The 13,545-nt window shown below is 54.0% G+C and overlaps 6 protein-coding genes across 6 annotated transcripts; 2 read left to right on the top strand and 4 right to left on the bottom strand.

Moving 5' to 3' along the window:
* Positions 1 to 507: 507 nt before the first annotated feature.
* N7459_001231 (oxidoreductase, short-chain dehydrogenase/reductase family) lies at positions 508 to 1,496 on the bottom strand (the record flags this gene model as incomplete). Its single annotated transcript, XM_056940416.1, has 2 exons — positions 508 to 1,352; positions 1,424 to 1,496. The coding sequence occupies 2 exons, from the start codon at positions 1,494 to 1,496 to the stop codon at positions 508 to 510; spliced, it is 918 nt and encodes a 305-aa protein (XP_056804696.1).
* A 496-nt stretch (positions 1,497 to 1,992) lies between these two features.
* On the bottom strand, positions 1,993 to 3,741 carry N7459_001230 (cytochrome P450; the record flags this gene model as incomplete). The annotated part of the gene is made up of 3 exons (XM_056940415.1): positions 1,993 to 3,147; positions 3,215 to 3,487; positions 3,538 to 3,741. 3 exons carry the CDS (start codon positions 3,739 to 3,741, stop codon positions 1,993 to 1,995), a joined length of 1,632 nt encoding a protein of 543 aa, XP_056804695.1.
* Positions 3,742 to 4,586: 845 nt separating this feature from the next.
* N7459_001229 (NADH:flavin oxidoreductase/NADH oxidase) lies at positions 4,587 to 5,926 on the bottom strand (the record flags this gene model as incomplete). The annotated part of the gene is made up of 2 exons (XM_056940414.1): positions 4,587 to 5,672; positions 5,747 to 5,926. The coding sequence occupies 2 exons, from the start codon at positions 5,924 to 5,926 to the stop codon at positions 4,587 to 4,589; spliced, it is 1,266 nt and encodes a 421-aa protein (XP_056804694.1).
* An 890-nt stretch (positions 5,927 to 6,816) lies between these two features.
* Positions 6,817 to 8,757, bottom strand: N7459_001228 (uncharacterized protein; the record flags this gene model as incomplete). The annotated part of the gene is made up of 4 exons (XM_056940413.1): positions 6,817 to 7,472; positions 7,522 to 7,802; positions 7,852 to 8,535; positions 8,585 to 8,757. The coding sequence occupies 4 exons, from the start codon at positions 8,755 to 8,757 to the stop codon at positions 6,817 to 6,819; spliced, it is 1,794 nt and encodes a 597-aa protein (XP_056804693.1).
* Positions 8,758 to 8,976: 219 nt separating this feature from the next.
* On the top strand, positions 8,977 to 9,836 carry N7459_001227 (SDR family oxidoreductase; the record flags this gene model as incomplete). The annotated part of the gene is made up of 2 exons (XM_056940412.1): positions 8,977 to 9,589; positions 9,646 to 9,836. The coding sequence occupies 2 exons, from the start codon at positions 8,977 to 8,979 to the stop codon at positions 9,834 to 9,836; spliced, it is 804 nt and encodes a 267-aa protein (XP_056804692.1).
* Positions 9,837 to 11,091: 1,255 nt separating this feature from the next.
* On the top strand, positions 11,092 to 13,279 carry N7459_001226 (uncharacterized protein; the record flags this gene model as incomplete). Its single annotated transcript, XM_056940411.1, has 3 exons — positions 11,092 to 11,154; positions 11,226 to 11,655; positions 11,712 to 13,279. The coding sequence occupies 3 exons, from the start codon at positions 11,092 to 11,094 to the stop codon at positions 13,277 to 13,279; spliced, it is 2,061 nt and encodes a 686-aa protein (XP_056804691.1).
* Between the last annotated feature and the right edge of the window lie 266 nt (positions 13,280 to 13,545).

Below are 13,545 nucleotides of genomic sequence, written 5' to 3'. Positions count from 1 at the left end.
TAAGTTAACAAAACCTTGGAGAAAATACTAGAGCTCTCGCTGGATTTTCAATTCCTCAAGGGAACTTGGTGAGTGGATGTGGCGTGGTGAAAACTTGGGATGGTCGATTTCGATCTTTATATCTATGAAACCGCGACATTTGATAGATCAACAAAGAGACTAGTCAAAGGCATTTTGTAGACAAAGGGATGCCTGGAAGGACAAAGCTAGAAAGCGATTGAGAAACGAATATTCAATGCAGGAGATAAAAGAAAAGATAAAAAGGGGATTACAATGAGACCAAAAGACGTTTTTCTAGGGCAGTATAGACAATCGAATGGACTTTTCAGACAACAAAAGCTGGAAACTACCCAGATGCAGAGAGAAGAAGGCTAGATTCATATTATGAGGCAAAAAGAATCTAATCAAGTCGAGCAATGGAATGCTAGTAGCTGATACAGAAACGAGTATATTATTCCCTCCATGGTTTCCACGCCAATTAAAACCGAGAGTATGCCTTATTACCCACTAATACGCAGCAAGATGCTCCTCCGTCCATTCCCACAGTCGTTCTGCCAATGCATTATCCTTCGATGTCTTATCGAGCTTACTCTCCGCGAGTTTCCCCACCGGTTCATACCACGCCCCATTCTGAAGCTTCTGAGTCGTAGTCGCCGCCCAAACCTGATTATAAGCTCCCTCTTCAGGCTTCAGCAAGTTCCCCAAATTCGCCCCATACACGATCGCCTTGTCCATGACGCCGAGGCTCCCGACAAGACTCGTCGCCACCACGCCCGGATGAACCGACACAGAAGTGATGCCGGGGTATCGACGCGACAGCTCACGCGCGTACATGAGGTTCGCGAGCTTACTCTGCGCATACCGCAGCCACGGGCCTCCGACGCAGAAGTCCTGCACGGTCTTGAGATCTTCGAAGATGATGCCCCCCTTTGGATGGAGCCGGGCGCCGTCCGACGTGAGGATGATGATGCGGGCGTCGTCGCCTCCATTGGCGCGAGTCTCCAGGAGCGGGAGGAGTTTCTTGATGAGCAGCGCGTGGCCCAGGTGGTTTGTGCCGAATTGGATTTCGTACCCGTCAGCCGTGAGGCCGGGCGGGAGCGCCATGACGCCGGCGTTGCATATCAGGATGTCGAGTTGGGTCGTTTGGGAGACGAATTGCTCTGCTGCACGCTTGACGGAGGCGAGCGAGGCAAGGTCGCACTGGACGAATGAGACCGTGGTTTTGGAGCCGCTGGCGCGCACTTCGTCGATGACTTTCTCTGCGCTCTTGGCGTTGCGACCGCTGATGTAGATGTGTGCTGCATTGTGGTTGGCGAAGTGGGTTGCTGCTGCTGCGCCTATACCGTTGGTTCCTGGATTCAGTGATTAGTCGACTGGTCACGAAGTATGCATGTAGATCGGGGATGTGTAGAGCGAGGCTTACCGCCCGTGATGAAGATGGTCTTGCCCGTGAGATCGGGGATGTCCTTTTGCGGATCGAAGTTGAGATTAGGCATGGTGCACGGACGATATGGTCAGAATTGGAATTGGATTAGGGACCTACTTGGTGCGAGTAACCCCAAAGAAATATATCTCAGAGAACAAGACGTCGCCGTCACTGGCGATCGGGCGGTTGTTGCGCCGGTGCCGAGCCGGGTCTCAAAGTTCAACCGCATCCGGTTGGACATCGGCGTGCATTCCTCCCCGAATCCCTAGAGATAGAGTTGATCGGCAAAGGACAGACGGAATTCGGAGCAGCATGCCAGGTTTTGTCGTCGTTCAAGAGCTGTTCCAGGCTATCATAAGTATATACATCCTCATACTGGAGAAGAGGTCAAAGGCAAGTGGATAGAGCAAGGGGTATATACAAGCAAGAAATCATCCAGTACGCCACCGCAGGGGACATATGGTCATACATACATCTCTGCCCTTTTCGCGGCGCTGCAAGAGCAAGACAGATGAGATAGATCCAAATCACTCCAGGTGTGAGAGTCATTTATCATGTCGAGTCATTCACCACCCTTCCAGTGGCGTCAAATGAACCATCACACCGTCCTTCGGCGAGACGGTTGCACCTCGCCGAATTTCCAATTCCGCATCGGGGTCTCTCAATGCGAACTCGAAGCTGCCCACGGTCGCAGCGAGCAAACATGCTAGCTCCGACTTGGCGAATCCTTGGCCAATACAGCCTCGCGGGCCATGCAGGAAAGTCAATAGCGCATAGTTGCTGGTCGCGCCACCGGTATTGGCCATGCCCTGCCCCATGAATCGATCGGGATTGAACTTGTCCGCGTCCGGTCCCCAGTACTCCTCCATGTGGTTGATAAGTTCCGGCGCGATCACGAAGAACGTGCCCTTGGGAATCGCCTTGTCGACCAGCGTGGTGTCCTTGGCCGCGATCCGGACGGTGTTGGGGACGGACGGGTGGAAGCGGAGGACCTCATTGCAGACGGCGTGCAGGTAGGGGAGGTTGTCGATCGCGGCGGCCGACATGGGCGCCGGGTTGTCGAGGGAGATGGGAGGGAGGTTGGCGCGGATCTCCTCGCGCAGACGGGTCTGCACGTCGGGGTTCTTGCTGAGGGCATAGATGGCCCACTGCATGGCGGTTGCGGTGGTTTCATGGCCTGCGCCCAGGAAGGTCATTAACTGGTCGACCAGGTTCTCCTCGTCGAAAATGCCGTCGCGCATGGCGACGGAGATGATATCAATGCCCGTCTCGGCGCTAGAGTCCTTCATCTTCTCCTTCTTCTCGGCGATCATTCGCCGCGCAGCATCACGAATCACTTTGACATTCTCATCGATGATCTTGTTATGCTGGGTCGGGAACTTCTGGAATATGTGCATGTTCCCCAAGAGTACCCCAATAACGAAGAGGAACCTGCCGAAGCTGCTTTGGGGCACAAAGATCCGGTTGTACGATTGGCTGAGGATGTTACCAGGGTCGCGGAGTGAGTCAAAGTCCTGGCCCATGCCGGCCACGCCGATGATATCCAGCGTGGCTCGACTGACCCAGTTTCTGATTTGGATGACATTGTCCCCCGTGGATTCGCGGGCTTTCAGATCCTCCTTGATCAATCGAGTCATCTCGGTCGCTTTGCTCCAGAACACCGGATAGAGATCTTTGATGTGTCGGTATGCAAACGCGGGCATCAGATTCTTGCGTTGGAACTGCATGCATGGCCTTGTTAGCGGCGTTTCAATCGGGCTATCGGTCGGATGAGGAACAGGCTCATACCTTGTGTACATCGCCTTCAGCCAGCAGCACGCCTTCACCAAGGATGCGGCTCAAGTTCTGTCGCATCGTACGTGGCTTGACAAAATCGTAGTTCTTAGTCACTAGGAACTCGCCCAGGGCTCTGGTGCTGGTGATCACGACTTGTTCCATATTGCCGGTCATGTAGAAACGGATGAGACCCTCGTTGGGGAGGATCTTGATCCACTCCTTCATCCGCGAATGGGGGGTCTCATGGAAGACCGTATCCCCATTCCCTGTCAACCAGTGTCGATTCTAAAAGGCATTAGCTGGGTTCATGGATAGGATGGTCAGGCAAGGCGCACGGGTGGGGTTTGGATATGTTTGATTGGAGTGAAGAATCGGGGGTAGAGAATCATCCGGTGGACGATCTTGACGAACGTGAGGGTGGTAAATAGGAGGAGGATGGTCAGACTCCTCGAGTCGCAGATGGTATATTCGGGTTTGAAGTAGACCACGGCCGCCGCTCCGAGATAGAGTAGACCGAAGTTGTCACTGACGAACCCCATGTTGGATAAGGATTGTTGGCAGGCCAGCTGGATCTCTGACACAATCTTGGCAGTGCAAAAGATCTCTAGATAGGTCTAGACACAATCTTCGTTCTTGGACGCCGAGACGAGCGGGAAATATTAGAATTCAACGGTAATCTCTCCCAAACGGGCGCGTGTGGTATGGAGAACGAGAGTGTGATTCTATACGGTGAGATCGCGGCGGCGATAGTGAAAGAAAAGCCGGAAGCAAGCCAGAGACACCGCAGGCGCTTTGGCAATTAAATAGATCCCCGCCATCATCATCGTCGGTGGCTGTCATACCGGATCGGACATCTGCTGAGGTCCGGGAGTCTCGCAATGGCTACTCGATCGAGACAAAGTGGACTGCGGGTCTTTCATGGTGATTCAAGGGCCAATCGAAGTGTCGCGCCTTGCATGCACTTTCGTGGCAAGCGATGCGATACGCTAAAAGTACGACGGATTACATGCTGCCTGGAGAACGGCTCCAATGCATTAGTTGTTCATTCGCGGGATGACAATGTCCTCTCGTTCGCCGACTTATGCATGGATATTCCTACATAATTCGGGTCTCGCGCCCGACTCCGTCTCCGATACCCGCTGGCGTTCGGCATTCGTAATGTGTCATCTCATTCGCTGCGTCGTATAACCCATTCAACCGCAGATGCCAGGGGGATGATGACAATGTGGGTGAGATCCATGGGCTCATCTAGCTTATGCAAGACTAACCGACTAGTCGTACTATCGATAGCACTCGGACTTGAAGAACCATTCTAGGAAAGGCAAGTAGGATGTCATGTCGATCCTGGCGTACTGATGGAGCACTAGCTCCTTCGTGGAGTCGTCTACATCTTCCCATGTCGCTTCTTCAAGTAGACGCCGCCGCCGCGGCTAGAGAAGCCCCAGCGGATCTGGTTGGCCATGGAGATCTCGACGTCCAATTCCTCCGCCCACGTCCACACCAACCCGGGATTCTTCTGAAACCCGCGGCCCACGAGCACAAAGTCCAGGTTGTTGTTCTCCAGGAGACAGTTGGCCAGATGGCCCGAGTCGACCATGCCGACCGTGCCCACCTTCATCTTGTCTCCAACGGCCTTCTTCACTTCAATGGCAAGGGGCGCCTGAAAGGCGGCCTTGGCGTGGATGTGCTGTGCGCGGTGGTTCCCACCGCTGCTGACATCCAGCACGTCGACGTCTCCAGTCTCGGCCAGGATCTGAGCCAGACGCGCGGTGTCTTCCACCCGCCAGCTAGGCTCGTTGGGCATGGCCTCTTCCAGCCAGTCGGTGGCTGAAACGCGCAGGAACACAGGCATGTCCCTGGGGACGGTCTCGCGCGTCAACTTAGCGATTTCCCGGGTCAACCGGATGCGGTTTTCGAAACTGCCGCCGTATTCATCCGTGCGCTTGTTGGTCGCCGGCGAGAGGAAGCTCATCAGGAGGTAACCGTGCGCATTGTGGATCTCCACAAAATCGACCCCTGCCTTCAGCGCTCGATGGAGAGCCGCCACCCACGCCTGCTTGAACTCCTCGATCTCGGCCTTTGTCATCGCCTTCGGGGTCGGGAACTTGTCGTGGAACGGGATGTTGCTGGGTCCCTTGACGTTGTCCGGCCAGCCTCCGACAGCCTCGGTGGCTAGGTCGGCCATGCTGAGCCAGGGTGCCACGGTGCTCGCCTTCCGGCCCGCGTGTGCTAATTGGATGCCAATGATCTGATTCTGGCTGTGTACAAACTCCACCACGCGACGCAGCGGCTCAATCTGCGAGTCCTTCCATAGGCCATGGTCTTGGGGTGTGATCCGACCTTCTGGCTGGACGGCCGTCGCTTCCACCATCAGGAAACCCGGTCCGCGCTGGGCAATGCCTCCCAGATGCGCCATATGCCAGTCGGTCATGTGGCCATCGTCGGCGCTGTACTGGCAGAGCGGGGAGAGCTGTTTGGCAAGGTTCTCATTAGTGAAGACTGCTGGTGATGGAGGGGGTTGGGTATAGGAGAGCTCCAGCTTACCCCGATGCGATTGTGAAAGGTCACTCCCCGCACGGTGAAGGGTTGGAACAGTTTCGGGGGCTGCGTGTCGTCCGACTGCGGAGCGGCTGCGGATCCCGCTGGTGGAACTTGCGCGGGTGTAAAGTAGGAGATGCCCTGGGCGGGCTTGTTCGCGATATCGGGGTGGATGGGTTGGGTCATGGTTGCAGCTGAACGACGGGGAGGTCAGAGAGGAGAGCGGAGAAAGTGAAGTCGCCGAGACAGTATTTCACGCCGTGTGCAACCGACAATTATGGAAGAGTCACTGGCGCATGGTGGACTGATGTACCATCTCACTTCGCTTTCACGACGTCAAAGCTCCACTAGATTATAAATGCAGTCAACTTCCGGATTGCAACTGGACGACGTCACCATTGGGTCAAGTACATGTAGAACTTGATCGAACAAGTAGAAGGCACCAATAACAATAGCCGTCCAGGCGTACGTCGCGGTCTATAATATAGATGGTAGAGGCGAAGATGCAATCAAGCTGAATTGCTAGTTAACTCGGATTCCCTCTAGGAAGTGGGGTTCTCCTGGGCTATATAGGTCGATTACGTTGATCCCAAAGGGGACAATACGGACGCCCCCGTCCGCGCGGATAACTCAAGTATAGACCGAAATACGTCCTTCGAAGCCTGTAGTTTAACCAATAGGTCCCTAGCTCCTCGGAAGCAGTAGTTAATCAGACTATAATACTTACGTAGTGATCAATCTCCACAGGGTTAGAAATCACCCGCCTTTTTCAACCGGCAACCCGTTCCATCCGGTCCCACTCCGGAAAATCCGTTCGACCCGTTGGGGGGATCCTGATTACTTGATCGATCGACCTCGGGACCATAGTTACCTACCTGGTAGGTACTTCCACCATTGCACCTGGCCGTTGTCTTCCAAGCTTGTACCTTAAACGTGGACCAACAATTCAATGGAATAATTCTCACATATATGAACTAGGCAAGTGTGTTTCCGGAAACCTGGTTCATCTAGCATGAAACCAGTAACCGTATCGACTGTCTTGTAACATGATTCACATAAAGCACATGTCAGCTATGTTAACTAAAACCAGTGAAATTGCTCAATAGAGAATCCCACTGAATGTCATCGACTGGGAACATATCGCCCAGGTCGCCGAAGACAGACGGCCAGACTTGGGGTGTCATGGCAACCGCATTGGTGGGAACTGCCATCATGGACGTATCCTGCCTTGGGTCTTGGATCGGGGCATTTCCAACAACTGCCCTGATTTGATATGGATAACAACGTGCCAGCAGCCGCATTTTGGTGCAAAGGCTCCCCACAATGTCCATCTCCTTGTCTGCAGCAGACATTCCCTCAAATTTCGTCTCCAGTGCACTGGCAAGTTCTGTGACAAGTTTGGGATACTCTGCTGTATCAACAACGGCCTGTATCTGGGCTTCTAAAGCAGAGTCGGTGGAGCCAGTAATGAGATTAAGAAGGGTCAATACTGCCGTGGGCAAGTAGCCCACTGCGGTACATATATACGCACTTGTGGTTATTGTCATTTGGGCAATATCCGACACTGGGAGGTTTCCGATCGTGCGAATCAGCTCCTTGCCTCGCTGGATGATACTCATCAGCATGGTTGTCCGGACTGCGCTCGCAGGCTCTGCAATCCACAGTTCCTCCCGAAGACATAATTCCTCGAGCCGCATTTCCATGTATTTAATTTCCGTACGGATTGTATTCTCTGCAACGATCGGTCAATATCCATCAACCATTCTGGATCCAAGACATACCTGTTGATGAAGGGCAACTCGAGAGATCTTTTTCCACATATGCCTTCACGCTATCAAATTGCCGCTGCAGAGAGCCGCGCGTAACTTGAACAAGCACGCTTCCACCGCTTGCTTGCATCGAAGCGTAAACTTCGTCCATCGTTGCCAAGAAAGACTGTAGGTGGATAAATGGCGCAATCCACCGATCCGACAGATGTTCGGTAGATGCTATACTCTGGACGCAATCATCGGTTCGGCCATCATGCTTCATGGTCATCGGCCGGCCGGATGTGCCCCAGAGACTGAGATATAGTCAGCCGAAGCCGCATCTACCAGCGCAGAAAACCTTACCCAACCGACAGCCAGTACGTGCCAAGCAGCGCCCGCTGCTCATCTGCGTTTGGATTCGGCTTTCTGTGCAGTCCCAAATCATACAAAGTAGAAACACATAGCTGAATCAACAGCAAAAGTCGCGGGTGATATCGCTCTGCAGGATAGGAGTACCATGCGCTATGAACCAACAGACCACGGAGCAGTTCAAGATTTCTCTCAGACCGTGCCACAATCCTCGACGAAACATGATTCATAATCTCCTCGGTGACGGTTTTGCGCAGAGGATGCGCACTGCCCATAGTCGCGGCCACGACGCACAAAAAGAGAAAGGGCTCTCGGTCTTTCAGGCGAGCGGCTGTCTCGCCGCGTGCAATCAAGACGAAAGGGAACTTGGGCACAAAGTCAAGTTGGAAGGTCGTAACTAAGCGTTCAGCCTCGGCTTCACTCAAAAGCCCTCGGTCTACGATAGACGGCTGGCCCTCTAGAACAGAGCTGGTCGGCGGATCGGGGCCGTGGGACGGATCCTGAGCAGCATTGAGCATCGCACCAATGTCCGTCGAATCCAGTTCGGGACTATGAGTTGAGTTCAAGTCGTTGGTGAGCGGATTGGAAGTGTCGGATGATGTCTGTCCGTTCAGCCGAGTCAAAGCATCCAGCTGCGACACCAGCCGGTCGACCTTCTTCTCTAGTACCTCCACTCGGCTGCACCCATGATGAGTACCAATTGCTTATGTGTATTGGAAAGAATTACCTCGGCACAGCCTTGTGCTTCCGCTTCGTCTGCGGAAGGTCAAGGAATGTGCATGGCTTGCCCAATCGAGCGCAGCGCTGACACAGGTCGACGGCCTGTGGTGTGCATTTCGCCTTGGCAGCCGTGCACGCCACACATGCTCGCCTCTTGACGGCAGATACTGTGGCGCTCATGATGTCGCATAAGGAGTCGGGAGGGAAACGGAGCGGTCGATGTGGAAGACCCGGTCGTTGAGTGGGTGGACCGGGGGAACCGGATCGTCCGATCGGAACGGTTTGTAATCGGCCGAATGTATATCCTGGGATATATAAGGATGAAATCGCGATGGCATCAAGAGATCAAGCCTTTCATCACTGGAATACATTTTGCTTGACCTTGATTCAAAGTCCACAATGTCTTCATACGCCATCACCGGAGCCTCCAAGGGCATTGGCTTCGAGTTTGTGCGCCAACTCGCTGCCGATTCGACCAACACGGTCCTGGCTATCGTGCGAAACCCCGAATTGCCCAACTTATCAGAGCTCGCCACAAAGCACCCGAACGTGCACATCATCAGAGGCGACGTGACGGACCCAAAGTCCATTCTTGAGGCTGCCTCGGCCGCCGCCGCCGTCACAGGGGGCAAGCTAGACGTGCTTATCCACAACTCCAACGCCGTTGATATGGCCGCCATGGGCTCCAGCCCGACCCAGCTTCCCTTTGATGCGCAAGCTCTTCGAGCCATTTTCGACACGTCACTGAGTACGGCTATCTACGGCGGTCTCTGGATGACAAACGCCTTCCTTCCCCTGATTGAGAAGGGCACCCAGAAGAAGATTGTGCACATCTCCAGCGCCATGGCGGATTTGGATTTTATCCACACGACTGGGATTTCCTATGGCGTCGCCTACTCTGTCGCAAAGAGTGGAATGAATGTCCAAGTCGCCAAGTACGCAGCAGAGCTTGCGCCTCGAGGCATCAAGGTGTTGGCTTTAAGCCCTGGATGGGTTGACACCTGGGAGGGTGGTAAGTAGCCTTCTGCCTTGCTGCGGTAATAAAAGACGCTGATATCCTCGCAGGAGAGAAACCCTCGGAGGTACTCCAAGCGGAAGCGGGCATATTGAAGGATTTCCAGGCCGCTGAGCCTGAACTCAAGGGGCAGATCCAGCCCGAGGAGAGTGTTAGAAAGAGCCTCCAGGTGATTGAGCGTCTGAATGTCGAGACTAACGGCTTGTTCTTGAGCCAGAATGGAGTCAAGGGCAAGTGGTTGTGAATGCTGTGGTCACTGATGAGTTGATCATGGGCTGTATTCAACTCATATTTAAATTGAGTGGCTTCTTGATAGAAGTAGCTAGGATTACATACCGCACCAATCTTGGAAACCGTCTGTTCTTTGCTGTTAACCTTGGAAATTCCTACGCTTCTCCATTTACTCTGGTAGATGGCGCAACGAGATTGGTGATCGCAATTCACTATAGCTCCATGTCCCTCTTAGTCTGTACATCACCTGTAGGTGTCTCCCTAGTATAGGTCAGGAGTGATGAACCTGCCGAGGTACCTAGCCACGCTGGACTAGGCGGTATTGTGACACAAAAGGCACAGAATACCGTCGGATCAGATCAATTCCCACTCACAATAAACAGTGATGACGACCTGCGAGGGCGCGAAATTTCACTTGCGACAGCGACTGGCTTGGCAGCGGCTAATGGAGATGCGGGTCTCCGGCGCTTCCAGGATCAGGGGAAGTGATATGACAGCGAATATGGATCGGAGCAGAAAGCGTGAAACGCAGAAGGACCAGCTGGGAAGCCTTGTTGGCTAGGGAATGCGCCCGAATCCATGGCGAACTCTATAGGGGGCGATCCATGAGTGATAGGGGCTGAAAGCGAGTCGCGCGATAGTGAAGAAGCATGGCCGAATCAGCCAAGACGCGCGATCCACCGAACCCTCCATGTTTCATCTCCCCCTCTTGGACCGAACTTCATTGTTCACCTCGTTCATTCCAAACTTGTCTCGCCCGGCGTGCGAGTCCGTTCGTTCATTCGGCCTCGGGTCGCGCCTGACGCACCGCGCATTCTTTCTCCGCAATCCGATCCTCGATCCCATCGTCTCCAACCCCTTTCTTGGCGCCGATACCAAGGCGACAAGGTGATCCGCACTCAGGGCTGCGCACTCGATCAATGCCCAGGGTGCTTGCCTGTAGGGCTGTGAATGCATCTCTGAAACCGCTGCCTGCTTTGTGTTGTCATTCAGCCTGCGCCTGCGCCTGCGCCGGCCCTGGATATCCAACCCCCCTAGCCTCCCCCAGTTATGCGCCATCCATGCGACTAGGCCATTCATTTCCCAGTCGCTCTCGACGTTTCTGAATTGTTGTTCTCTTCATCTTCTCCGACTCAACCACTGTCTGCTCATCTGGATCGTGACTTCGCCCGGCTGGCCCGAGGAAGTCCACTCATCTCATCAGTAACCCCGCGCATTCGCTCAGAACTTCTCAAACGCGCCCTGGCCGGTCCAGGCCTACACGCACAATGGGGTGTTGCGGAGATCGTGAAAAGGGGGAGGTGTCGATGGAGGAGAAATGGGATTATGTGGTACGTGAAGGCTGCTGGCCGTGGCGGGAAGCCGACGCCGGCGCATCTCATACTGACGGGCATTGGCACAGAATCTCGACGATTTCAAGTCCGAATCATGCTGGACTCCCTTCTCATACTTCTTTCTCTGGGTCTTTCTCTTAGTGTCGATAGCGGTCTATGCCGTTGATACATTCACCGCCGTCAACCTGCTCGCTTTCTCTCGTTGGTCTGGCCGAGTCCAACCCGCCATCCCGTTCCGAATCTCTCGTTGGATCTTCGCCATTTGCATCATCGTCTCGTTTGCCCTGCTATTCTACCGCTGGTTTGTAGCCATTCGCGCGATGCGCTCTGGTAGCATCACTCGAAACTATTTGGACCCTCTCGCCGTGCGAGTTCAGTCTTTCCGGGTATTTGGAAGCAAAGGCCGTGGCTGGAAACGATTCCTCGTTTTCGCAGAATTGACCAAGAGTAAGAAAGGGGCCGAGTATGTAGCATTGTACAGCTACTTTGCTTTCCAATGTGAGTTGCAAGCCCCTCGGCTGACATCTTGACCGTATACTAATGGACACCGTCAGTCTGGATGAATACGGTCTTTGCGGATGGGCCCCGCCAGGTCATCAATGCCATTACGCTGTGGTCTGTCATGAAGGCGGATCTTCTCCCCGGAGGCACAAACGCCCATAAAGACCAGGGCGCCTCAGGCGCTGTTCAATTTTTCAACAATGTCAAGATCCTTGCCGAGGAGAACAATCTTCAAGCGGTGGTCCTGATTGGTATGCTGTTCACGTTGATCATCTGGGTCCTGTCAGTCTTGAAACTGGCTTCCGCTGTGGTCCTCTACTTGATCTTTCTTTTCCACCATATCCCGTCTGAAGACGGCACCCTGACAGCATACTGTCGCCGCAAGATTCGCACCCGATTGACAAACATTGTGCGGCGGAAGGTCAACAAGGCCCTGGCGAAGGGGGTTCAGTTACAGGATCGCGCCCCGACCCAGCCAAGTCTGGCAAGCGCAGACTCGAAACCGACTCTACCATCTCTACCATCGGTCGACATAGACAAGACTCCTGCGGTGACAACTTTATCACGCAGTACCACCGAAACGACCTTACCTCCCTATACTCGCACGAACTCTGGTCTGACGGACAAGAACCCCACTCTACCGAATCTTGAATTGAACAAGCCGCCTCTGGCCCGGACGACAACTCAGTCATCCGTCATGTCGGAATCAGTCTCTCTGACTGGCAATGCCGCGCCGATGGGATACAGCCCCCTTGATCGTACAAATTCACCAATGCCTCCAGTACCGCCGATTCCGGCCACTATCCCCCCGAGGACGGGCTCGCCTCAGTCGCGAACAACGCCGGGTCCGCTTCCCTTCGGCCATGAGGCTGGCCGCGGCAGTCCAGCGCCTTATCGCAACTTGATGGACTCGGGGGTGCAGCCAAACCGGCCAAACCGTTCATTTACCCCAGCCGCTGACCCCTATGCCCGATCGAACACACCGGGTATTGTTGATTCAGATGATGCCTTTGACCGTTCACGCACACCGGCTAGATACGATCCTTACAGTCCTAGCACCGTCAACGGCAAAGAATACGACAAAGAAGATTATTACGAGGAGAGATTTGGAGCTCGTTTCAACCAAATGGGTCCACTCGCACAGCCCAGTTATTATCCTGAAGACCCTTACCAGGCCAGATCCTACACACCAGCGAGCACAGGTGCGACACCTCGTCCCCCAACGAGCGCATCAAACAGAATCTACGACCGCCAATACCACGACGGCTACCAGACCACTAGCGCTGGTGCGACGCCCCGTCCTCCGCCTGGGCGTTCCATGACGCCAGCAAGCCACCGTGGTTCGCCCGCCCCGTCACCAGGTGAGCAGTCAGTACGAGCACCGCCAATAAACTTCACTCCTATAAGGGCGGGAAGCCCGGGTCGATCTCAGGGCAGTGGGTATGCTGCATTTAATCCGCCACTCGCATCCCAAGCACCACAGCCTCGCAGACAGAGACATCCTTTACCGTCAGAATATCAGCCATTCACTCGGGCTAACACTGCGTCGCCATCAACCATGCACCGAAATGGTCCACCTGCGGGATATTCATTCAATCGCGCCAACACGGACCAGTTCTGATGTGATGGAATAGCTTGCATTTCTATTCCCAAGACATTCGTTATGACTAACTGCACAAGAGCTGGCCCTCTCTGCATGATGACCAGATTCCCTGTTAATACCGTTCATGACCAGCGAGCAAGTCTCTTGAAACGTTGCACATACCCCATTCTGTTAATTCTGGCTGCGGCGCCAGGAATCTTTTATTCCGATAGGAAATGACAATTGACTTTTGATATCATGAGAATCACACATGCTTCCGTAGATGGTAGGCCATAGTCACAAAT

This window comes from Penicillium hispanicum, assembly GCF_028827665.1.
Source record: "Penicillium hispanicum strain IBT 35686 chromosome Unknown utg000001l_segment0_segment0, whole genome shotgun sequence".
In the NCBI taxonomy this organism is placed as follows: domain Eukaryota; kingdom Fungi; phylum Ascomycota; class Eurotiomycetes; order Eurotiales; family Aspergillaceae; genus Penicillium; species Penicillium hispanicum.
Note: the sequence above shows the minus strand (reverse complement) of the source record. Positions and strands in the feature narration are given on the sequence as shown.